Source organism: Vulpes vulpes, chromosome 4 (assembly GCF_048418805.1).
Source record: "Vulpes vulpes isolate BD-2025 chromosome 4, VulVul3, whole genome shotgun sequence".
NCBI classification, from domain to species: domain Eukaryota; kingdom Metazoa; phylum Chordata; class Mammalia; order Carnivora; family Canidae; genus Vulpes; species Vulpes vulpes.
Window position 1 is genome coordinate 77,369,974 of NC_132783.1, and position 26,396 is coordinate 77,396,369.

General features: G+C 33.9%; 1 protein-coding gene across 6 annotated transcripts in view; it reads right to left on the bottom strand.

Annotated features, from left to right (window-relative positions):
• CTNNA3 (catenin alpha 3) overlaps positions 1-26,396 on the bottom strand; it is a 1,674,060-nt gene that overhangs the window by 418,819 nt on the left and 1,228,845 nt on the right. For all 6 annotated transcript variants that reach the window (XM_072756138.1, XM_072756135.1, XM_072756140.1 and 3 more), the window contains exon 12: positions 6,436-6,636. In XM_072756138.1, coding sequence (XP_072612239.1) covers positions 6,436-6,636 — 201 coding nt within the window. The remainder of the gene's footprint in view (positions 1-6,435; positions 6,637-26,396) is intronic.

Genomic DNA, 26,396 nt, shown 5'->3' on the forward strand with positions numbered 1-26,396 from the left:
CCCCTTTCCCTTCGGGAAGATTGGTGAAGCTCCTGCTTCTCCAGGACGGGGCTTTCCTGTCCTGGGGACACTCGCCCCACAGTCTTAGCTTGGCTCCTTGCTGGGGCCCCTCCCCCTTGGATGCTTTTTATTTCTTTATTTTTTTTTCCATCTTCCTACCTTGATAGAAGCACGAACTCTTCTCACTGTAGCATTCCAGGTTGTTCTCTCTTTAAATCTCAGACTGAATTCGTAGGTTTTCAGGATGATTTGAAAGTTATCTAGGTAATTTGATGGGGACAGGTGACTTGGGGACCCTACTCTTGCCCCCTCTTCCTCCCTGAAATCCACTTTTAAGCACCTACATTATTTCCTCCTTTGATAATAAAATTTCTACCCTGTAAGAATGTATTCTTTTTATTAATAAAGTTATCATCAACCGTGTTTTGTTTTGTTTCTTTAGATTATTCCATGTACTTGTCTCAGGATCTAAAAAGTCAAAAACCCTTCGCATCCCTAGTATATTTTTTTCAGTTTTTACAGTATTTTTTTCCCTGATAAGTGTATATTTCCAATTAATTAATATGTCAAGATAAAAACGTATCCTCAGCCCACCAACTAGATATGGATCTTATTCAAATCCAGTTCTCTGTAGGCAGAAAACAGGGTTCCCATTAGGAGTTCTAGCTGCTACTTTCTTTAACTCACAATGCTGGCCCAGGATTCCCCAAATACTACAGCAAGAGAAATACATCCAAAGCCACGGGAACTTCCTCTTCTTTAAAGAGGCTGGGTTGTCATTTCATTTCTGATGTTGGCATCACCAACAGGAAGACACTTGTTTATCCAGGTTAGCCAAATGATCTGCAGATAGAAGCTTCCTGTTAATTCTCTCTGTGTCAAAGGGTGTCAGATTAGAGCTGAAGCTAAAAGTAAAAACTAGGTAACTAAGTGGGAGTCCTGTCTCAAACTGCTACCACAAAAAGGAAGTTCACTAGGAATAGCAACAGGTATGGTTGCTACTCCTTACAGTGATTTGCTAGAACCATTAGTGAAATTAGGTGCAATGGGATCTTTCACCAGACGCTCTAAGGATGGTTCTTATAAGTAATAGAATACATAAAAATGATCGGATCTCTTGTTCAAAAGCCTGTTAAAGACGTTTTAAACATCTGATCCCAAGTTTTCTGGAAGTAGCTAATATCTCACTCTGGATAGAAATGAATCAGTTCCCTGACCTTCTCTCTCCCCCAGCCTTTGACATAGTCTACTATGTTTTTGAGTTTTGCTTTTTGTCTTTTCATGAACTGGGATTATAACTTGTTCACTTGCTTAACTGTATTAGAATGTATCATAGTATACTATTGTAGTGAATTTTAAATTTTAAGTTGGTTAAAGGACTTGAGCACCTCTATGACATGTAAAATGCAACTGGGAAATATAAAAATAATAAAGTATGATGTCTGCCTTTAAAAATGTTACAATCTACTTGAAGAAACTTATATATAAATGACTGATTATGATACAAGGCAAAGTGAAATAAGCACTAACTAGAGGACAAGCTCATCCATGGTAACACAGATAATGAGAGCAATTATTTCTACTGAAGGGGAATCAGAAGCTCCTATGCAAAACTGGCAGCATTTGAGAAAGGGTCAGACAATAATTACAATGTTAGAGGGGCAGTAGAGAAGAAGAGACTTTTCACTTTTGGAATGGAATTAGTACAGGCATATAGACACAATTCAAGAGTTGTTGTGCTGTTTTGTTTTATTTTAATCTAACACATGCAAGACACGGTGGTAGGTCTGGAAGAGATGCAAAGAGAAATAAAGAAATCCAAAGCATACAAGTTTCCTTTTCAGGACTCCTGGGTGGCTCAGTGGTTGAGTGTCTGCCTTTGGCTCAGGTCGTGATCCCGGGATCCTGGGATCAAGTTCCACATCAGGCTCCCCGCAGGGAGCCTGCTTCTCCTTCTGCCTATCTCTCTGCCTCTCTCTCTGTGTGTCTCTCGTGAATAAATAAATTTTTTTAAGTTTCCTTTTCTTCTATAGCTTACATTCTATTTTGAAGGAAGAATAATTTCTATGTAAGTATATCTGAAGAGTTCATCAACAGCATATAGTTGTCGGGAATGATGCTAGTGAATGGCAAGTCCTTTAAAATCTATAGTACATGAAGTCATAAAGAATTCACAATTGCCAGATGGAAAAAAGAAAAGTTTCTACAGGACAAGGATATGAACTATTTCTTGAAAGAAGAATAAAATGTGAAAATAAAATATGAAACTATCGACTTAGATGAGTAGAAAGTGCCTTTGGCCCACAATAGGAAAACACACACACACACACACACACACACATGCATGTTTAGGTGAACTCAAATGCCTACCAAGTTCAGACAGATAAATTAAGTGAGTGAAGCAGTATATAATGAAAGGGAGTGTAGGAGACTATGGCCCAGGCTCAAAGAAAAGGAAGACACCACTAAGCTCCAGCCAAACTCTGCTCTAGTGTTGCCAGACTTTCTCATTTATCAGAATAAGCCATTAATCTAGGATATATGTATTTCCTAAATACAAAACAAAGTTATGTTGGTCAGAACTCTACTGGACATGTAAAAAGTCTTTTGAGTCATACTGGGTCATATCTAGTATATGGATCACTAATTTTCAACCTCTGCTGGATTGTGGAGGGAAAAACTGTAAAACTAAAATCTTTGTATTTTATCCTGTAATTATTTAAGGCTATAGATCAGAGATGCTGTTGTTTAAACTGGCTGCAAAAAAAATTTACAAGAAGTTTTGGAAATATTTGTTGTCTCAAAATTTTTTTCAACTACCTCATGTGTCTTTAAGAAGAAAAATTGCAACCATATATAGCTCTTCTCCATTCTATTAGGGAGAGGATTCTAAGTTCACATTTTCCAATTTGGGCCTGATGGAGTACTTGATGAATGACCTTTTACTTGCCTCACTGCAAGCTGCCAGCAGTGGATGCCACCAGGGTGTCTCGGTCAGGTTTTTTTATGTGCCTATTCTGCTTTGGTCCATGAGGCTGGCTGACATTGAAACCAGGAGGAGTTTGGTGGTTTGCAACAGATGTTTTGGGGTCTTCTAATCTCTGAATTTGAAAAGAGTCCATAAATCACACACAAAAAGTACTGTTATCAGTTTCCTCTTTGTTTAGGTTTCTCCCTAATCTAGTGTGAAAGAACTAAAGATGGTGTTAACAATATAACTTCTAAGCCTTCACACTAAAATTGAGGTTATTTACAGAAAATGACTAATATTTTTTCTCTCCCATATCAGGAATTTCTGACAGATGAAGATGCTTCATAACAGGGGAAAATTGGGCAGAACAAAGAATATCATATGGAGATGATAAAATCATGCCTCCATTGAATGAAATGCAGCATTCCAGATGTTGCCTACATTTCACTTAAAACCAACTGGTACAGTTTATGAACAATGTAAATTCCCAAAATGTAACAGGGCAGCTCTGCTTCCTAATGCTGAGAAAATACTTAGAAGATCATCAAATCTTGAAAATGTGCTAATGAGCCACAAAGTCTGATTAAAATCAAAGGTGCAATGTTCCAAAAACACTCTGTGATTTAGATAAGTATGGCTTAGGTTTCATCATTGATTACAGTACTTTAAGGCAAATTTTGCAGTGTTAAGGAAGTCTCAGTAATAAAAACAATTCACAATAGCTCCTTATTAAGTTATTTTCAGGAAGCAGGGTCAAGACCTGAGAACTGTATAGGAGAAAAGAAAAACAGGCCACACAGACCATTCACTTGCTAAAATGTGAATGATTAAGGTTTCATGACACAAAACATGGCATTTCCAATTATTTAATTTGAGGATTATTTATAAATAATAAGTCCAAGTTATGAGCAGATATGAACAGAGATGAACATCTTCTGTATTTAATTATGAAGGATAGAATAGTTGGAAGTATTTTTCTCAGATAATATCTCTATGGGAGAGAAAATGCTCACATATTTCAACTTTAGTTAAGATCAAATTGATCTAATTAGCATTTTCATCTAATTTATTGCCCAGAGTTCCCTTTAGTGAGGTATGCTTTTGAATTTTGGAATTAGACATATAAAAGAAAAATGAGACTCCCTCCCCAAAGATAAATGAAAATATTATTTGAAAAACTAAAATGACAAAATTGGAAAGTCATAAGTTACAGTTACATTAATAATGGAACTTACAGAACAACCCAGAATTATTCTGTATTTATTATATTTGAGGCACAGAACATAATTTACTGAGAGAATTTTAATTAAAGTTACACACAACTGGGGATCCCTGGGTGGCGCAGCGGTTTGGCGCCTGCCTTTGGCCCAGGGCGCGATCCTGGAGACCCGGGATCGAATCCCACGTCAGGCTCCCGGTGCATGGAGCCTGCTTCTCCCTCTGCCTGTGTCTCTGCCTCTCTCTCTCTCTCTCTCTCTCTCTGTGACTATCATAAAAAAAAAAAAAAGTTACACACAACTAATTAGAGGAAAAAGGAGTTCTCTATCTTCTGAATGAATGAATTTGTAGCCATACTGGTTAGTTATTGTGTAAGATCATTATAAGTCATAGAGGTATTAACAAACTTATAAATTAAATGTGTAAATAACTTTGCTTTATTTTTATTTTCTTATTCTGGATTATAAGAATTGATTGTGAACAGGGTTCCTATAACACACTTTACATCCTGGACAGTTTAGAACTTCATTTCCACTTCTTTGCTTGTAGCAGATATAAAATCCAGTGCATTCATAAGACATTACTAATACGATTACAAAACTGAGACAGAAGCAACATACATGTAAAATCCTGGTAGATTAGACCTTCAATTCCCTGCAGAAAATTTTCAGCTGGCTAAAAGGAGAACCCCCGCTGCATTCTTCTTTCACTTACAAATCCATTCTCAGAAAGTAGAAAAGAAATCAGATACCTCTGTCCTTGATTTGACCAACAAGGAAAGACCCATAAAATTTAGTGTGGAAGAGATGCAGAACACAATCATCTCCATAAGCAAGTAAATATATTACGATACTTCATTATGTGGTATGTGGTACGTGCCATCTGACAACTACCATGTGCCCTATTTGTAACATCAGTGACTTTGAGTTGTTATAGAAATATAATATCAAGAGCTGCAGATGTACCTCCTTCACCTTTCCTTAGCCTGTCTTCAACGTTTCACTATTTTAGCAATATTTTAAAAGGGATCATGAGAAAATTATGTGCCAAGATTCATCAATGATTTTCTATACCAAAATATTAGGAAAACAGCAAAATTAATCATCAGTTCTCTACAAACCTTGCTAAGCTTATCTTGTGGTATACCTCTTCAGACCTAGTTCCTAGTGAAGATTTGTTTATTCAACTATTGCTGTGTTACTCTTAGTCATTTAATTTTAAGAGGAGGTCCTCTCCTGCCCCCCATAAAATCACCCATCCACATTCCTTCCACCACTTTCCCTAAACAACTTATATATTGTCCGAATTTGATTTGCCCTATGCATAACCTAAAGAAAAATTCTCTATATAGAATTGATGGCTTAAGTATGGAATTTCAAATATTGTAGTGATCGTGGGTGCACCATCACCCTAATGTTAAGAAGTTATTAGTAAGAAAAATTCAACCTGAGGAATTCACAGAGCACAAAGGGTTTTCACGGGAAAAAGTTCTGCCATGATGACTTCTAATAATAGCTGATTGACCTCATTCAATTATATCCATTTTTTCTAAATCCTAAGAATTCAAATGATTCTATAAGTTTCTATAAGGAGAAATGTTAATAGTGTTAAAGATGATGACATTTTCACTGAGTGATTCAAAGTAAGCATTTACTGGCTGATTTAGAAAATATTAATAATAATAATAATAATAATAATAATAATAATAATATTGGTTGGATGCTGCAACCAAGACAAAATCCTGATGCATATATCCTAAGTAATCAAAGAAGATTATGTAAAAGAACAAAATGGCTGTTTTGTGAAAGACTGAAAGACAGCACAGAACCTTTCTCTATAAATGTAGGATAAGTTTTCTGTTTAAGTAATGTCAACAAAAACCTGGGGTTATCAATGATACAGCTAAAAGAGGATTTGGAAACTATTACATACTTATCACATCTGGCCCAATTATATATCTAACCATTCTGGCATTAATAAACATTCCTATGTGGCTAAGGCTTATAGGTAATTTATATGACACATAAATTTATAAAAGACTTATTTTTCCCAATGAAAATATTCAGTTCTAGAAATAAACTTTGAATCATATAACCACAAGATGCAAGGATCTATCAGATGAGAGAACAATCTATTTCAAATCAAGTGACACAGGCAGAGATTCTTGCCATGTGTATGAATATTTGGTAGTTACACAGATTCAAAAATCAGGAACAATTCAGCTGTTATTGGGGACTGAGACTTACCAGTACTTGTAAGGAAGTTAACATTTCTCATCACACCTTCAGTGTAAGCTCCTGGCTCATAACTGTCCATTTCGCCTGTGACAATGTGAGCAACTCTTGCCGCTCGTCCTCTGATAGCACCTGCAGCACGGTCTAAATTATCAGCATCCTGGTCTCTCAATGCTATGATACATTTGTTGACATCTTCTAGGATATGGCTCTCTGTAAGTAAACAGATCAAATTAGTGTAGCATATTATAATTCATGTTAACTTCTGACTTCAGATGCAATACTCATTGGGAATAAAGGACACACTGACAAGAAAGAAAAAAAAAGAAATGATTTTTCTTATATCTCTTTAACAACAAAACTTGTGAAATATAGAACCATATTTTTATCTGCGTTTTTATAGATTACATATTATTTTAGATTTTAGTTCCAACTGACTTGATTTTAGATTTGGGTGATATATAGGTGCAAATTGAGGAAAATCTCTAGATCAAAATAAAAATAAAGTATACAATGGTGGAATCCTTAATTCTGATTAAAAACAACACTCTGCAGATTATAAAACATTTAAAAAATATCAGCTATTCTAAATACGTAGAAAAATAAAGCTATAGAGTTCCACTCAACTAATGTTCATTGGTGTATAATAGAATTTAAGCTATAGTGGAGGCATTCCCATACCAACAGGCAATTCTCTGGACACCAAATGAATGTTGTACAATTCAATTCCGACACTATCTACCCAAAGCTTGCATCAGATCCCACAGGTTAAGGGTTCAGTCCTATAAGACTGCCTCCCGCCCCCAAATCAGAGCCAGTTGCAGGCCTAGGTTATTACTTGTCCTTCTGATCCCACTGGCTATAAATCAACTCCCACGACCTCCTCCTTGGGTTTGATTAATTTGCTAGAGCAGCTCTCAGAACTCAGAAAAACATTTTACTTACTAGATTTAACTTTTATAACTCAGAACAGCCAGATGAAAGTATGCATAAAGCAAAATAAATATGTGGGAAGGGTGAGGAGCTTAAAGGCCTTCTCCAGATGTGCTATTATCCACACATCTTCAAATATTCCTAACCTGGCAGCTCTCCAAAACCCTGTCCTTTTGGGCTTTTAGGGAGGCTTCATGACATAGGCATGATTTATTAAACCACTGGCCTTTGGCAATTGATTCACCCTCCAGTTCTTCCTCTCCAGAGGCCAGGGGATGGGACTCAAAGTTCCAATCTTCTAATCAAGTGGTCCATTACTCTGGCAACCAGCCCCTAAGGGGAGGTGGGTAGGTTACAAAGGTTACCTCATTAACAAAACAAAAAACACTTTTTATCACTCTCATCATTTGGGAAATTCCAAAAGTTATGAGTTCTGTACCATAAATGGGACAAACATCAAATATGTATTTCTTACTATAGATCACAGTATTAGACCTGCCAATCTCCTTTGGTCTGCTTGGTTAACTCCTACTATTGTTTTACAACACTAAGTCAAATATTCCTTCCTCAGGAAATTCATGCTGACCTACTACAAGATAAATTTGGTCCTATATAGTTTTGGATTCCCATTAAGTGGCTTATATGTTTTCATTACAGCTTCTTCCCATGTTTTAATGATGTACTAATCCAACTGCTTGTCTAGTAGACTGTGAAATATATTTGTGTAAGAATTTTATTTTATTGTTTGAGGTGTCATATCTAGTCCCTGGCACAATACATGGCACCTGTTAGACCTACAGAAGTGTTTGTTAAATGAATGAAATCCTCTTGTAACATACCTGAGACCAGTAAATTGTTTTGTCTGAATCCTAAATCGTGGGTTATAAATGCAATAGACACAATCTGTGCACTTAGTTTAACCCATCTCAAGGACCATCAGGTCATTTGTATGAAAAGGATTAAACACTGAAAGCCTTCATTATAAATTCACTAAAGTTTTATCCTAATTTGTAGCATTCAGTTATGAACGTGCCAAAAGGCCTACAATAAATCCAAGCATGGTCCCATCTCAATAGAAAGTGCATGTATTTCATCATCATCAAATTTCCCTAGAACTGAAAGTACAAGTTTAAATGTGGAAAGTATGTAATCATAAAGTCCATAAATGTGAATTTTAATGACATAGTAAGAGGCTATTACTTTTCAAGTATATTGTAAGTTTTTTTTTTTAAAAAAAAAACTAATACTACTTATTTACACACACATACATATATAATGTGTTTAATCTGTATAGGTGGTTAATTTTAGATTGCAGAGCTGTTTTGTTCAGTCCTATAGAAGTGAAAAAATAGTTTGTGGCAGCTATGATTTTGTCCTTAATTAAACAGAAATTGCAGTCTATTAGATAATTAATCTTCCAAGAATAAACACTGCTTTTCTCTATAACGTTAAACCCCTCAGAAAGAAATTAAACACCAAATACTTTGTGTAAAACTTCCTCCTGATGTATCTCTGAAGTTTTTGGTAATGAAATAGGTTTATTTGTCAGACCTAGCAGAGCTCACTAGGAACTCTACCTCCATTTTATTTTATTTTATTTTATTTATTTTATTTTATTATTTTTAACTATAGACGCACTTGGACTCAAAGACTGCATCATTTTTAAAATGAGGTTTAAGAGAAAGAAAACGTTATTGTAGAAAAAGTACATTCAGAATACTGCATTTTTGTTGAATTTATTGAGTATTTCTGTTCATTTCAGAATGCCAGTTTAACATTTGATTTGGGGTGAGGAGTGGAATGTCCTGATGTTGTGGGAAATGCTGAAGTGCATTATTTTTAGAGCAGAGAATTGTTGAAGTAGTAGCAATTTCTATCAATCATTTTATAGCTATCCTGAGATGCAAAGGGTTTCTATTATGTTGGGAAACCGTAAGAAACAAAACAATACAGGAACATATCTTAGACGAAAAGATAATTCATCTGTTGCAAACTTCTCTGAATAACTCCATCTTTAGTCACTGCAGCAAGCAACACATAATAAGATTTTGAAATGCATTTAAATTTTTTCTATGATTTTTTTCTGAATTCTTCAGTTTGCCACACGTTCTCTAGACTTTGCCTTAGACAAAGTAGAAAACAAATAAAACCTTCAGAGAGAACTTCATTTATTGGCTTTTGACTTCCAAAGCAGAATTTAAAAATCTATAGCCCAAAGAAAATACTGGAAGTGAAAGCACATTTTATTTGCCAAAAACAGACTTTGTTGAGAGGTAAAAATCTGTTTTCGTTTCATCCCCAAAGCTGGGCTTTGAATATATCAATGACAAAAGCCTGAAGAAGTAGAAGGTTTATGTTATAATCTCTTGAGTGGGGAATAAGTTTCCTCCCCTCATATATGCAGACCTAAAACAAAATTCTAAGGAAAAGAGTAAAAAGAGAGAAAAGGATCTTTTTTTCTAAAGAATTTTTTTCTAAAGAGATTGAGTTATAAGCCCAAAGAGGTTAAGTTTCTTAAATTGGCAAGGGTAAGATTAGCTATCCATGGTTTATGAGCTCAGAGAGTTAAACTAACCTTAATTGTAAGAAAATAAATTTCCACTTTTGCACACCTGGACCTATAACTGTACATTTAAAACTCATTTTATAGGCAACTACACAAACGCTCAACAAACACAAACACAGCAATTTTTCTCTATTAACAAAAAAAACCTGAAATTAAAAGCAAATGGAATGCACCAGTAAGTTACATTTTATGTGTCTACCTTAAGATGGTTAAAATTTCTGTTTGATCACGAGGATTGGTCTCCAAATTACCTGACACCCTGCATAAAGAGGGAGGCAGGTAATATTTTGAGAATAAAGAGCATATATGGAGCCAAACATAAAACATTAAAAAATTCCTCATCCCTTTTCTTTTTTTTTTACTTTAAATTCAATTAGCCAACATATAGTATATCACTAGTTTCAGATGTAGAGTTCAATAATTCTCCTCATCTCTTTTCTACAGAAGACTTAAAACCTTCCATTGGTCTCTCCTCCCTAAGGTAAGTAGAACTAGTTAGAAAATGAGATGATATAAAAGATAAATAAGGTACAATCCCTGTTCACAAAAGCTATACAAGTTAGTAACCAGAAATAATTATTTTCTTTTATCGTCCTTTACTCTTCCCAAAATATGCACGATCACAAGTATTGTCATTTTATAATTTTAATGAAGTTTTTTGTTAAACTTTTCGACAAAACTCTGTAGTACTTATGTAGATGAACTTGTATAGAAATCAAAATCACAAAAATAAAGTCACTGAAGCTTTTATATTTCTTTTAGTATGTCTTAAGTAGGCTCTTAGAACTTATTAAAAATTTTGTCAAAAGCTTGGAAATAGGCAAAAGTATCATTGCATGCCATTTCAGTGTCTTACTGGGCAGAAATTGTGAATCAGGCCTACAATCTAATCCCCACAATGTAAATATTTGCTTCACTTGCAATTTACTATTGGTTAGAATACTGATGCCACATAAGTGAATCTTGTAGTATAGTCATGTGACTTAATTTTTATCTGGTAGAGTTAGAAATAATTTTTGTAGTAAAGATAATCCTAAAGTTATATTCTTATTGCTTTGTAGTACACTAAGTTGTGTTAGAATTTTTTTTATTTCTAAATTAGAAATTTTACCATTCTTTCTAAATTAAAAATTAGAAATTTTAGGGGCAGCCCGGGTGGCTCAGCAATGCCTTTAGTCCAGGGCCTGATCCTGGAGACCCGGGATCAAGTCCTGCATCAGGCTCCTTGCTTGGAGCCTGCTTCTCCCTCTGCCTGTGTCTCTACCTCTCTCTCTCTCTCTCTCTCTCTCTCTCTCTGTGTCTCTCATGAATAAATAAATAAAATCTTTAAAAAAATTAGAAATTTTATTTAATCATTCTTTTATTTAGAATTAGATGTTTTATTTAGAAAAGTTTTACATTTGTTAGAAATTTTATTTAATCATTCTTTCTCCATCAATTCTCCTTAAACAAGATTTATCATCATGATAACAAGTGAATTTTTGACAGAAACTCACTTTAAATATGTAAAAATCTTGCTTTCAATTTTGAAAATTACTCTTTGTGTGCTCTGACTTGGAAGGTACTAATTTCATTTCAAGCATTTTTTTTCTGTTCGGGGGAAAAATATGTAAAGCAAAAATTACATGTTGAATCAGAGACCTGTATTTTAAATGCAAAACTCAAAAGTTCCTAGGAGAAAATCTAGGTTACCTTGGATTTGGCAATGACTTTTTAAATACAACACTGAAAATATAAATTATGAGAGGAAAAATTGATGAGTTAGAATTCATAAAAATTAAAAACGGCTGCTCTGCAAGAGTCACTCTTAAGAGGAAGAAAAGACAAGTCACAAATGGGGAAAATATTTGCAAAACACATATCTAATAAAGGTGTAGTATCCAAATTTTATAAGGAATTCTTAAAATCCAACAATAAAATAAAAAATCTAAATTAAAATGAGCAAAAGATTTGGGCAAACCTCTCAAGTAAGAAGATACAAATGACAGATACAGATGACAAATAAGCCTATGAAAAGATACTCAGCATCAAACATCATCAGGAAATTGAAAAAGCCAGCAAGATGCCACAATACCCTAAAGCCAGCAAGATGCCACAATACCCCTATTAAAACGATCAATTCCAGAACTCCGACAATATCATGTGATGACTGTGGGGCAACAGAAATTCTCATTCATTATAGGGGGACTGCAGAATGTTATATTAACTTTGGAAGACAGTTTGGCAGCTTCTTATAAAACTAAATATACTCTTACCCTACTATCTAGCAATTGTGCTCCTTAATATTTACCCAAAGGAGTTAAAACTTACATTCCCACAAAACCTTCACATGCATGTTTATAGCAGTTTCAATTATCATTACCAAAATTTGGAAACAACCAAAATGTCCTTCAGTAGACAAATGGAAAAACAAAGTGATTCATCCAGACAGTGGAATATTATTTAGAAAAAAAAAAAAAAAAAAGCTCTCAAGCTGGAGTAGGAAAGCTGAACGGACTCCATTTTAGAAAGTTCTTCTATGCTCTTTATCTGGTAGGCTGCATGTACACATGTATGTTCCATAGTTTGCCTCTAAATAAGCCAAAAAAAGCTATGTTAACAGTTCAAAAGGGAAGCAAGAAAGTTATCATTATGAGTTTTGTCACCTCAAACACCTGATAAGATCTAAGAAGAGCCAGAACCCAACATGTTGCAGGACATTAGCTTCAAACAAACCTCAGCTAATGCTGGCATCAGTATCCCTACCTTCAGTAATTTCTGGAATAACACCTATTGTTCCCCTGACACTTGACTTTGATTGGGGCCTACTCTGGATTCCTGAAGGAACATGTGCCCTAGACCCTTTTCTAATACAAGCCCCTAGCCCCAAGCAATGATGAGACTCCTTATTTCCTTTCCAAGTCTCCTTGACACTCTATCTGCTATTCTCTGTCACTTACACTATTTAATACATTATATTTCTATTTCTCTGGCTCACATTTGATTTCTATTCTGTGTAAAGCCAAGGACTCTCTTGGCTGGTCCTGTGGGACTCCCTCCTGGGCCCTCAGATCTACCTGCCTGCATCAAAGGCACACACACACACACACACACACACACAGAGCAAACTTAAATGCACATTGCTAACGAAAGAAGCCAGTGTGAAAAGACTACACATTGTATAATACCAATTATATGACATTCTAGAAAAGGCAAAACTGTGGACATAGTAAAAATAAAAAGATCATGGTTGCTAGAGATTCTGAAGTAAGGAGGGAGGAATGAATGGATGAAGCGCTGGAGATGTTCAGTGTAATGAAACTATTTCTTATGATACTTTCATGGTGCAGAAATGTCCTTAGACATTTATCAAAACTCAAGAATTTACAACAAATGATGAACCCTAATGTAAACTATGGAATTTAGCTAATAAATCAATATCGCTTCCTCAATTGTACCGACACTGGAGACTCTAAACATCTGGTATTCAGTATCAATGTCCACTTTAGATTTAATAAGCATTGTTTAGCTTCCAAATTGTAAGACAATAATGTTTAATCCCATATATTCAATAACATTTATTATCTACAGATATCTACAAATAATGAGACAATAATTTTGAACATGCATCATTTTTTTCCCAGAATATAACTAAGAAAAAGTTTGGCTTTTTCCTCAACTCTCCTAACTTTCATATAGTAGCATCTCTGTCAATTTGTTTGAGTTAAAAAAAAAACTGGGGAATGACTATTGTTCTTCAAGAATTGTCCTAAGTAACATATGTGTATTATTTCATTAAATTCTTATAATAGTCCTAAAAGACATGTATGTTGCATTTCAGCATTAAAGATGAAGAAATGGAGACTTTGACCAAATAAATATCATTCCAAAATTCATAGTTACAGTAATTAAGCCATAACTAAAAATCAAGTTTGTCCCACATGCTAAGGTCCTATAAATGTTAAGGTCTCACCTGACTGACTTTAAGATATAGTGATGGGGGGGGGGGGGGCACCTGGGTGGGTAAGTGGTTGAGCATCTGCCTTTGGCTCACGTAGCGATCCCAGGGGCCCTGGGATTGAGTCCTGCATCAGTCTTCCTGTGGGGAGTCTGCTTCTCTCTCTGCCTATGTCTCTGCCTCTCTCTGTGTGTCTCTCATGAAAAAATAAACAAAATCTTTTAAAAAAAATAAAAGATACAGTGATTTTGTAACTATTCGGCTATCCCAAATGTATAATGGGAAGGGGAGATTACAGGTTTAAAATGTTTTCAAAATTTATAAAAAATGATGTCAATTGTTTATAATATTATATAGCTGAATGCATTGTAAATTTTCACAATAATTTTCATTGAGCATGAGATATCATCTATGTGTATTTTAGAGAAATAGTTTTAATTCTGCAAATACCACATAGATAGTGCTATAGTAATGTTAATATTCTGGATCTGTATAGAACCATTGTAGCTAGAGGGAACCTAAAGTATTCCAGAGATCACCAGAGAAGATGGCCATAGAAGAAGCAATTAACAAATGAAGTTCAATTCCACAGCTACTTAGCTATTCTGATGTAGGAGCAAAAGTTATTGCATTTATGCTGCCCTTATCTTGACAAAGTAAACTAACAGAAAAAATAAACCAAACCTTAGGCGTTCTTATTCAAACTATACTTTCTTATATGACTCCTCTTAGATGGAGCTTTTTCATGTTAATTGTCCCATTCTTCCTCTCCCAGAGACCAAGAACCTATTAACATCTAATATCAAAGCACTGGGCTTAAAAAGAAAAAAAAGAAGAAGAAAAAAAAAGCTTTGAGAATATTACCAGATTGAACATCAGGATTGTCAGCAGGAACAGACAGTAGTGAGCAATTCTCCCATATTACGCAATAAAACCATTCAATTTCTGCACACTGGATGCCAATGTTAGATGCCTCTGTTGCTGAATACTCTTATAAAAACAATCAGTATTCATTTGTGTGCTATTCCTTGTTTATAGTTCAAAATACAGAACAACTTGGGTGTTCAATTACGAAATTTGTATTTTGGGGCACAGTGATAAGAAAATCCTGGCACTATTTTAAATGACTTCTTTGAGTGTATCATGCATATGGTAGAGCAGAAACTCCAAAAAATAAAGGCCACAAAATGACAAATGTAAAGATAAAACTAGGAACAAATGAATTGTTTATAAGTTAGCAAATTTCCTTCCTTTCTTCCTTTTTTCTTTTTCTTTCTTTTCTTTCTTTCTTTCTTTCTTTCTTTCTTTCTTTCTTTTTCTTTCTTCTTTCTTTCTTTCTTTCTTTCTTTCTTTCTTTCTTTCTTTCTTTCTTTCTTTTTCTTCTTTCTTTTTCTTCTTCTTTCCCTTTCCTTTCCTTTCCTTTCCTTTCCTTTCCTTCCTTCCTTCTTTCAAACATTAAGTATAAACTTCAATTGTTTCAATTACCTTCTAAAATACATTATTTCTCCACACTGAAAAGGCTAACAATTTAAAAGGATAAGATTATTATTGCATATATGCCATAGGGAAGTTTACTTCCATAGCCAATGAATTTATTTAAACTTAGTCACAATGTCTTTCTGATGAAATTTATATTTCTCTTTTATGTTGCTCTTAGATGCAACAGAAATTTGCATTGTATCTCCATGAGATAAATTCTCTTTCTTACTCTCATTAGTAATTGTTTTGAAGAACATATTACAATCTGGAATTTGCCACATGTGACAAAGGAGCTCATGGGTGAGAAGCAAATCCAGAGTGTAGTTTCTGATCCCCATATCAGTGTCATTCACAAAACAGTCGGAATCATCATGATTGGTTTTTAACAGTATGTAAGATGCTACAAACTACATGTCATTGGACAGCAAATTATAAGAACTAATAAAAGGTGAAGGGTAAAAGATACTGCCTAAAATATATTGCTACTATCCTTCAAGGAACTCAGTATACTTCATCTTAACTTGGATTTCTCTAATTTATGTGTCTATCATTTATTTACCTTCCCGTAGGGTTTTTCCATGGAGTTCCTACAAAGCTCTCTAGATGATTTTCATATGGATCTGACTCATAGCTATCCTAAACCTCTGAAAATATCCCAATTTCACCAGCATCAGTCATTTTTTTTTTCTCTTCAAGAGCTCTCTTTCTCATTGCTCTAGTATTTCTAGACTGATATTTGATTTTCTAATTTAACTCTGAAAACATACATTGGATCCAAAATCTTACTGAATGAATATGGATTTATTCAGATATTAAAAATCTCTTTTGTTATATTTAAACATTTTTCTTCTAAGTAGGATGAAATCAGGCAGAGATAATTAATGATGCAGTTTATTACACTCTATTTAAAAAGCACTGAAATTGCTAAGTGAAATTGTCATGAATTAAAATTTCAAGAGAATGATTATAAAGGTTTTCACCTTTAGTTATAAGTTGGGTATTCACATGAGAGTGAAATCTAAAGTCGATGACATGTATTAATAACTTGTAAATAAACCCAGTTATGGGAATGCTGTGGTAGAGCTAACTAATTAAAAGGTAAAACATCCGCCTTTTCTTTTTCTGTGACAGGTATAGAAATATTTATGAGCAATTCAGCAATGGCAACCAAAACTAAAATAGTTATTAAGCGTTCTAGAGAAATAAATTCAGTCTTCTATTTATGCAGTGTATTGGTGGAGTTAGGTCAGGAAATGAGAGTCACAAAATTATCACTCTCAAATTGTTTTTCTAGTAAACAAAGATGCTCTCCTACACAAATGTAGAATTACAAATTTATGTCATAGTGAAATTTAAACGTAGCTGATTAATAACTACCAAAGAGTCTATTTTATAACGCAAACTAACCACTGGTGAACATAAAAAATAACTTTATTTAATGGAATGTTATAAAACAATTTTAAAAGCTTATAAAATATTTAAGTTGCATAAAAGGATGGTTATGGGATAATTTTAAGGGAAAACATCAGGATACACATCTATTAAAATAAAATCTTTGTTTAAAAATCATATATATTTATGTATAAATATATACACTAATATATATTTGTTTACTTACAATATACTATATAATTCCTCTCCAGAAAGTCTGGAAAAATATTTTTCAAAAACTTCTAATGGTAATTTTAATAGACAGTGGCAATTATGGATAAGTTTAATTTTTTTCTGAAGCATTCAGTTATTTTCTATAAAATAATAGGACATGTCATAATACAAAAGTATTACCATGTTAAAGATTAATATTTACAATAATAGTCTATTCTTAATTAACAAGGTCATTATAGAATGAACCTTTATGGATAAAACTGGGAAAGCTAGGCATACCACCATTGGTTAACAGCTCTATGTTGCTGCAGTAAATAAATCTGATACCCCCAGATAAATCTTAGCACTCTTAATTATTCTAGGATTATTTTTCTTCTTTGTCTTTCTACTTGAAAACTAGTAGTAATTGTAAAATATTTTTTTTTAATTTTTATTTATTTATGATAGTCACACAGAGAGAGAGAGGCAGAGACACAGGCAGAGGGAGAAGCAGGCTCCATGCACCGGGAGCCCGACGTGGGATTCAATCCCGGGTCTCCAGGATTGCGCCCTGGGCCAAAGGCAGCCGCTAAACCACTGCACCACCCAGGGATCCCTAATTGTAAAATATTTTTAAAAATTCATTTTTTGATGAGTATAGAGTTCCTACCACCATTTTGTCAAGGTGTAGGAGATGACAAGATAAATAGGTCACTGTCTTTGCTTTAAAAGAACTCAGAGTCTAATGACAGAAATAAGCAAATAAACAGCTGCAAGGAATATATGACAAATGCCACAATGTACATGGGTAAGAGTGACTAGACTATTTCCCTTTTCCTACAATGTACTTTTTATGTTTGTCCATCATTGCATTATATACCTTGGATTGCTCCATATGATCAGATTGATCACAGTGAGTAGGTCTCAGTCTTTGTGGAATATTTTTTTCAAAGTTCACAGTGTATTTACAAGTGCCTTGATTATTATGAAATTAGGAGTAGGATAATTTTCCTACCAAAATGAGTACTGTACACTCAACAGTCCCTAATGTATCCAATTATGAGAGTTTGTAGACAAGTAGCTGACATACTGTGGGAGATTTCTGCATTAAAAAATGAAGAATTTCTCAAAATTTCTCATGTCACATAAACAATTTATATGGGTTTTTTATTAGATGGTTTATTTATTGTTTACATCTTTTGTTTTTCTTTGCACATTTTGTTTTTTAGTTGCTTCTTTCATGACTTGCAAAATACAATTCATGTTCTTTTTTAAGGACATCTCAATTCAGCCTAAATTCAATTCAGGAAAAGAGAGAAAGAGAAGCATGAAAATTTTAAAACTTCATGCTTAAAGGTTTTTTTTTTTTTTTTTTACAAAATTAGTTCTTTTATTTTCCTAATTCTGTGCTCAAGAACAAGTTTTCATCTAATTTAGAAACTTCCGAGGTGAAAATTGGCACAAATAGCAATCATATGTTCAGCAATTACGATGATTGCATGAGACCAATGCAATCTATCTACAAGGTATTGTAGTTAAGAGAAATGTTTGCCAAGATTCAAACATGATGAAAGATAGTAGCATATAGAGCAAACATCCATACAATAAGAAGCACAGCAGGGGAAGCTAGTGGTAGTACTATAATGAGGCCTTCCTGATAATAAAATCAGGAAGAAAGGTAATATTACAGCAAAAACTGGTGATAGTAGTAGGTAAGCTGTTAAAAAGATTGACAAAAATGTGAAACAAAACATGTTGTGCTTTTCTGATGCCAAAGCTAAATAAAAAGCAGGGAAATAAAATCTTTGTTCAAGATCTTAAATAAAGGTGCAAGTTATATACATTTTTTAAATGCAAAGAGCCTGGCTGGCCTACACAGCTTATGGTCCTTTTAGTTCTAAACCTCCATTGTCAGACCATCTAATCAAACCATCTTGAACAAATTCAGTGTTATTATCTCAGTAACCTTGCCTGGAAGGCCATTTCTCGCATTTAAGCATCTCTGCATGAAAAACAGATTCACAACATCTGGTCTGATTTCGTTTTCCTTTAATTTTCATTTTGTTGCCTTTTCCATTTTATTTCCTTTTCCAATCATGTTTGTTGAGCTGCAAATAGTAATTTTCACTCATATTGTGGTCTTTATTTCATTGTCTATTTTTAGGGTTAGTGGTTTACCTTGTTGCTTTGGGTTACCCGTAAAATAATAATTTGAGGGACTATAATTAACTTTGCTCTCTTCGTACAATTTTGGAAAATTGGCATAAGCTTTTTTTTTCTTATGGCATTATCCACACCAATAAACCACCTGACTAAAAATTGGCTATGAATATTTTCTCAATGCTATGTATCCATGGGTTCTGACTTAGTTTTCTTTCCTGCATCTGGTTGACTTTTGTATCTTCTGCTTTAGTGAGTTTTCAACATTTTTAAAAAGAAAGTGATCACTTAGAATGATATTATTTAAATACAAAAAACCATAGGAGATATAAAATATTGCAACTCAGATGATAAACACAAAGCTTGACTTTGACAGGAAAGAGTAAGTATAACAAGTACTCAGAATATAATAAGCACTCAGCAGTTTCATTTCCATTCTTGAAGCTGCATGCCATTGAGTCTATAGGAATCTGGGCACAAAATCCAAAATCTCTGGAAGTTTTATCCTCTTCTTTTCCCAGGTTTAATGAAGACTATTGTCTTTTCTTTTTCTTTCTTTCTTTTTTTTTTTTTTTTTAGATTATACATGTAAGAGATAGCATGCACTATTTGTCTTTCTCTTTCTGGATTATTTCACTTACCATTATGTCCTCCAGATTCATCCATGTTGTCACCAATGGCAAGATTTCCTTCTTTCTCATGGCTGAATAATATATAACATAATATATATATATATATATATATATATATATATATATATATATATGCATATCACTTTTTTTAATCCATTCATCTATTGACAAGCACTTGTGCTGTTTCAATATCTAGGCTATAGTGAATAATACTGCAATGAACATGGGAGGACAGCTATCTCTTCAAAATTCTGATTTCATCTCCTTTGAATATATATTTAGAAGTTGGATTGCTGGATCTATGGTGGTTCTATGTTCAATTTTTTTGAGGAATCTTCATACTGTTTTCCATAATGGTTGTGTCAATTTATATTCTTTGCCCATTTTAAAATCTGTTTATTGGTTTTTTTTGTTTTTTGTTTTTTTTTTTTTGGTTATTGGTTTTATTGCTATTGAGTTGTTTATATTCCTTATATACTTTAAATATTAACCCCTTCTTTATCAAATGTATAGATTTCAAATATTTTTTTACCATTCTATAGGTCGTCTCTCTATTGTTTCCTTTGCTGTGAATACTTTTATTTTTATTTTTTAAAAGATCTTATTTATTTATTTGAGAGAGAGAGCATACACATGGGCAGAAGAAAGGGGCAGAAAAGGAGAAAAAAGCAGACTTCCCATTGAACAGGGAGCCTGACGCTCCCAGGACCCTGGCATCATTACCTAGGCCTAAGGCAGACACTTAACTGACTGAGACATCCAGGTGCCCCTCCTGTGAAGAAGATTTTTAGTTTAATGAAATCCCATGTCTATGTTTGCTTTTGTTATGTTATTTTGAGGTCATATCCAAAAAATTATTGCCTAAACCAACATCCAAAAGCTTTTTCCTTATCATAATCTACTCATTTATTGATTCAAGTAGTGAGAGTAATACACTCAAAAAGGGAAAATTCTCCATATACATATTGTTAGTTTATTCAGTTTTAAAGTACATTTAAAGAAGAAATTATAGGGATTCCTGGGTGGCGCAGCAGCTTAGCGCCTGCTTTTGGCCCAGGGCGCGATCCTGGAGACCCAGGATCGAATCCCACATCGGGCTCCCGGCACATGGAGCCTGCTTCTTCCTCTGCCTGTGTCTCTGCCTCTCTCTCTCTCTCACTGTGTGCCTATCATAAATAAATAAAAATTTTTAAAAAAAGAAATTATAAAACAAAACACTTCTAAATAAAAGAATAATTTTCATCTTATAGGAGTGTGAAGTATCTCAGATAAAATTCATGTGATAAAGAGCTGTTTTTATTATTTTATACTACATATTTAATGTTACTGATAATTCAGGGAACATAAAAAGATAATCGCCAACTCAACAAGTATATAATATTAAAGAGACCTTACTGAATTTAGTTTTTCTTGCACTTTGGATTATCAAACTATTGATTACATGCATAGAGTTTATTAATATTCTGACTGTTCACATCTTTTTTTTACCTGTTAATTTCCTTATTAGGCTATGAGCTCCTTGCGGGAAAACAGTTTCTCATTTATTGAATTTTCAGAACCAAGGATAGGGTTAAGAATATAATCAGTACTCAGTAAAAGTTGTTAAATTGAACAAACACTGTACATGGCATTTTTATTACCTCTTTATTCTTACGCATTTCCACTGAAAGACTTTCTCCCTGTCCACTATTTATGTTATATCTATCTATCTATCATCTATCATCTATCGACTGATCCCACATTAATGAAATCAAGGATAAAAAACATATATTCATCTCAAAAGAGGCAGAAAAAGATTCGACAAAATTCAGCATCCATTTATGATAAAAAGTCTCAACAATGAGGGTTTTTGGACCTGATCCCAAAGACAATGGCAACAAAAGCAAAGATAAACAAATGAGATTATATAAAACTAAAAAGCTTCTGTACAGTGAAGAAAATCATTTGCAAATAAAAAGACAACATACTGAATGATAGAATATATTTGTATATCATATATCCAATAAGAGGTTAATATCCAAAATATGTAAAGAACTCATACAACTTAATAACAAACAATCCCATTAACAAAACAGGAACAGCATCTAAATGGACATTTTTCCAAAGAAAGCATACAGTTGGGCAATAGGCATATGAAAAGGTGCTCAACATCAAATTATCTGGGAAGTACAAATCAAAATCACAATGAGATAATTATCTTACACCTGTCAGAGTGGCTATTATCAAAAAGACAAGAAATAACAAGTGTTGGACGATATTGTGAAGGAAAGGGAACCCTCATGCACTGTTGGTGGGGATATAAATTGGTGCAGGCACTATGAAAAACACTATGGATGCCTGCCAAAAAAACTAAACATATAACTCCATATGATCCAGCAATTCCACTTCTGGATGTTATTTCAAAGAAAATGAAAACATTAATTTGAAAATTTTATACACCCGACCAACTCTGTGTTCATGCAGCATTACTCATCATAGGCAAGACATGGAAATAACTTAAGTGCCTATCAGCAGACGAATGGATAAAGATGTGAAATATATTTATACACACATACACTAAAATACTACTCAGTCAAAAAGAAAAAGGGAAAAGAAAGAAGAATAACATCTTGCCATTTGTGACATCACGGATGGACCTTGAGGATTTTAAAGTTAAATGAAGTAGTCAGAAAGACAAATACCATGTGTTTTCACTTATATGTCACATCTAAAAAGGAAAACAATAAAGAAACAAAACAAAACAGAGCTCATAGATGCAGAGAACAGATTGGTGGTTGCCAAAGCGAGGGAGGGTGTACAATGGTCAAAACGTGTTTTGAAAGGGGTCAAGAGGTGCAAACTTCCAGTTATAAAGTAAGTCTTGTGATGTAATATACAGCATGTTGACTTTAGTCAATAATACTATATTGTATATTATGTGACTTCATTTTGTGATGGAGAAACTAGATTTATTGTGGTGATTTTTTGTAGTGTATACAAATATCAAATATCAAATTATTGTGTTGTACACCTGAAACTGATCTAATGTTATATTTCAATTATACCTCAATTGAAAAAAAAAAAGCTTTTGCTCTAAACCACTTCATGCTGCTACTCTAGTATAATTATGTCAAAATGAATAATGATATACATAAGTTTTCTATGATTATTCAGTAAATAATCATACATCTTCTCATAGCAAAAGTAGATCGCATTGATACATTTTGCTTTCTTAAGGTTTAAAAGCTTTCTGAACAAAATTTTCTTTCAGAAGATTACATTTATTTAGAACTCATTGAATTACTTTGTTTTGTTAAACAACTATGAATTTATTCTTTGGAGGGCTCCTGTGATAGCAATAAATGCCTATCAGCTGACTTTCCAAGAATATCAAACACCAGTGAAAAGATTTATGTGGAAAATACCCAATTACTTTCTGCAGAATGCTTTCTTAAAAGTGCATGTATTCTAATCATATAGAGAATTTAAACAACTCTGCTTAAAAGAAAGAAAACAGGAAAGGAAGGTTGGAGTTATTCACTTTTATTATGTACTATCAACTCTAACCAAACCACATCTAAAAAATGTATTTCAGTGGCATTTACTAATACCTCACCACTGCACTTTTAAAGCAGCCTATGCACATATCAGATGGATGGACCTACTTATGTACAATATTGTGTACTGTACCCAGAATGCTTAGCATTAATAATAAAAGTAATTAAAGATTTTTTGAATAATGCTTTTTAGATAACTCCTAATATTTGAATATTCCTTTTCTCTTTTAATTTTTTTTAAATTAGCTGTGGCTTTCATAGTAGGTCTATATTTATTTGAAACTAAAAGACCATTCTAACTTCTTGTAAACATAATTTGTATTTTCTTGTAAATATTCTAAAGTGTTTTCATTCATTTTTTGCAGTTTCATTCCAGCACTTTCAACTTACTTTTTAAATCACCATTTTGTACGTATTTCTCATTTTATGAATGATGGCCTTTTTTTCTCCCTCAAATATAAAATTATAGTTCATTCAAACACTTCTTTCTTTCCATTGAGAAAATATATGTCATCTTTCAGTCATAAAATAGAAGCTCCCCAGTGCACAGCAGAGGAGGGACCCAGATCATTCTCATTGGCACAAAGGATCAGAGAAAAGCTATAAAGGGGACAATGATTCTCTTCAGTGCCCCTCTTTTTTAATCTCATTTTATAACACCTCTTTTTCCAAACCCCAAATTTTAATTGTTCTTAAGCTAGCAAAAGTATACCACCCATGTCTGCCATAAAGATCTTCTTGATTTATAAATATTCCTTCCACTCCTCATTTATTCTTTCAATAATGCACTTACTCTTTAGTAAAAATAGCCTTGGCAATCAACGTTTAGATTAAAGAAATTCAAGCTAAAATGTCAATGAGTGTAATTCAATATCTAATGAGTACATTAAACATTTTTAAAGAACAGTGTAGTGACCTACTGAAAATGAATGTATAATTCACCGACAGGCATAGGGAGATATTTTTCAGAGTTCTCCTTGCTACTTCCTATCTATATGAGCAGACCACAAGTACATGCATCTCACTCATACTCTTGACACATGAGAAGAACAAATACTGCCAATGGACTCTTGACCTACAGAGGAAATAGAATATACAAAATAACCTCGAAATGCACTGGCATTTCTCTTTTGCAAGTGGGAACACTATGCCAAAACAAAATTATGAAATTCTGGAGTTATCATGTCAACCTAATTAATAACTGTACCAAATCTACTTCTATTGACATTTTTCTTGGTATTCTAGATACCCTTTACATATACTGAAGAGTTAACTTATTTCTAGAAACATGGTTAATGAGGATGGCTTCATTTGCAAAATTTCTACGGAAGCTCAAAGGAGAAAAGATCAAAGGGGAATTTCCTGGATTTGAGAATTTATTTTGCTCAGATTTTGCTTTGTGCTATTGGCTCATCTAATATGCTTCCTGAACTCTCACCTCACCTCACTTTATCTTCTTCAATCTGATTTCTGCACAGAATTTCCTACCTACCACAAGGTATTTACAAAAAGGCCAACAGTGAACTTGGGGTTGTTCTAGGTCCTGTAGTTCCTGTGAGGAACCAGAAGAAATACTGGTATATATATATCAGTATATATAAATATTATAGCTAAACACACTGGTGCAATGTGATAGATATAAAATATATTATCAAGTTTGATCTTGTGGAATTTGACTTGAGACCACTTTGGGAAATCCAGAACTCAAAGAATAACTTTGATAGCACTGAGACCATAACACTACAACAGATTACAGTATTCTAAGTATTCTAAGTATTCTTATTCATTAAAGATACATTTGGTTATGTATAAAACAGCAAAACAAGAATGAATATTGATAGTTTTTATAAAATTAAAATTAACATTATAATAAGTCACATTTCAAAACTTTAAAATGCAACATTTAAAACGAAGAGTGCCTCTGACACTGTCAGTTCTGCTATTGGAAACCTCCATACTAATGAAGCACCAAGTGTCTCAGATCTTTCCCACTTTTCCCTCCTTACCACCTACGTTTTCTACTCCTTTAGTGGCCTGAATTGCTCTCTGCTATTATGATTAAGTAATCTGTAAAAAAAAAAGGCAATGAGCATACAGACAAATTCATTTGTATTTTTTAAGACGACTTTATACTGGGGAATGCCCTATAATGCTGTAGTAAGACTATTAAAAGAAGGTTTATAAGCAATTAACTGCATTTAATATGACTCTGCCTAACGAATCAAATTAAAATGATTAAAAAATATATAAGCCTTAACCTTGGGAAAAACCTTGATGAAAATAATGGTAGAGTCAAGATTCCACATCTGCCTCTTCTTCACAGAATATATTTATTCTGCAGATAGGACCACTCTCCTCTATTAAGCGTTTAATATACTTTAGGGAACTACCCACATCTAGCTCTAGAAAAACCTAAGGAGCCTTTACTCGGTTAACTTTGCAGCCCAGCAGCAAGTCAAGAGTTTGCTAGTTCCTCTCTGATGCCAGGCCCAAGTACTAGCAACTAAGACTTCTGCATCTTGGTCCCAAGCCTTTATCTTTTATATTTACTCCACCAGAATGGGATCCTCATCCAGAGGTCCATGGGGACCTCTGATCCTCAGTCCTTGTGGGGAGATCATCCCACATATTACTAGTTTTCTTAGTGGCCTCTCTCTACTTCCTATATTACCTGCACCTTAGTTCTCTGACACTAGGTTGCCCTGCTTGCTAGAATAATCACTTATAGTCACTGTCAGGACATTTTTGTCATCGATCATCTGCCCAAGTTTACATTTTGTGACTATTTCTACCATCAGCAGATTCTAGGCTGCATCTGCCAGAGTGGCCCTACTTGAATCGGGAAAATGCACTGTTTCCAAGACTCCTTCTCATCCTGCTGCTGCCCCTAAAATGCCTGTGTTTCCCAACACTTACTCTGCCAATAAACACTGAAGACTGGCTGGACTCCTAAAAGACAATTGAGCCTTCTTATTCTTACATAAATAAGAGTACAGAAGTCTGACGGATAAGGTGAATAACCCGAGACAGCATGGTTTGTAACTGGCAGAGCTGAGACTAGAGTCCCAGTTTCACGACTCCAAGAATTCAGGCTCCTTTCACAAAACAATTTTGGTTGATTAAAGACAGCCAGGTGCTATGCCACC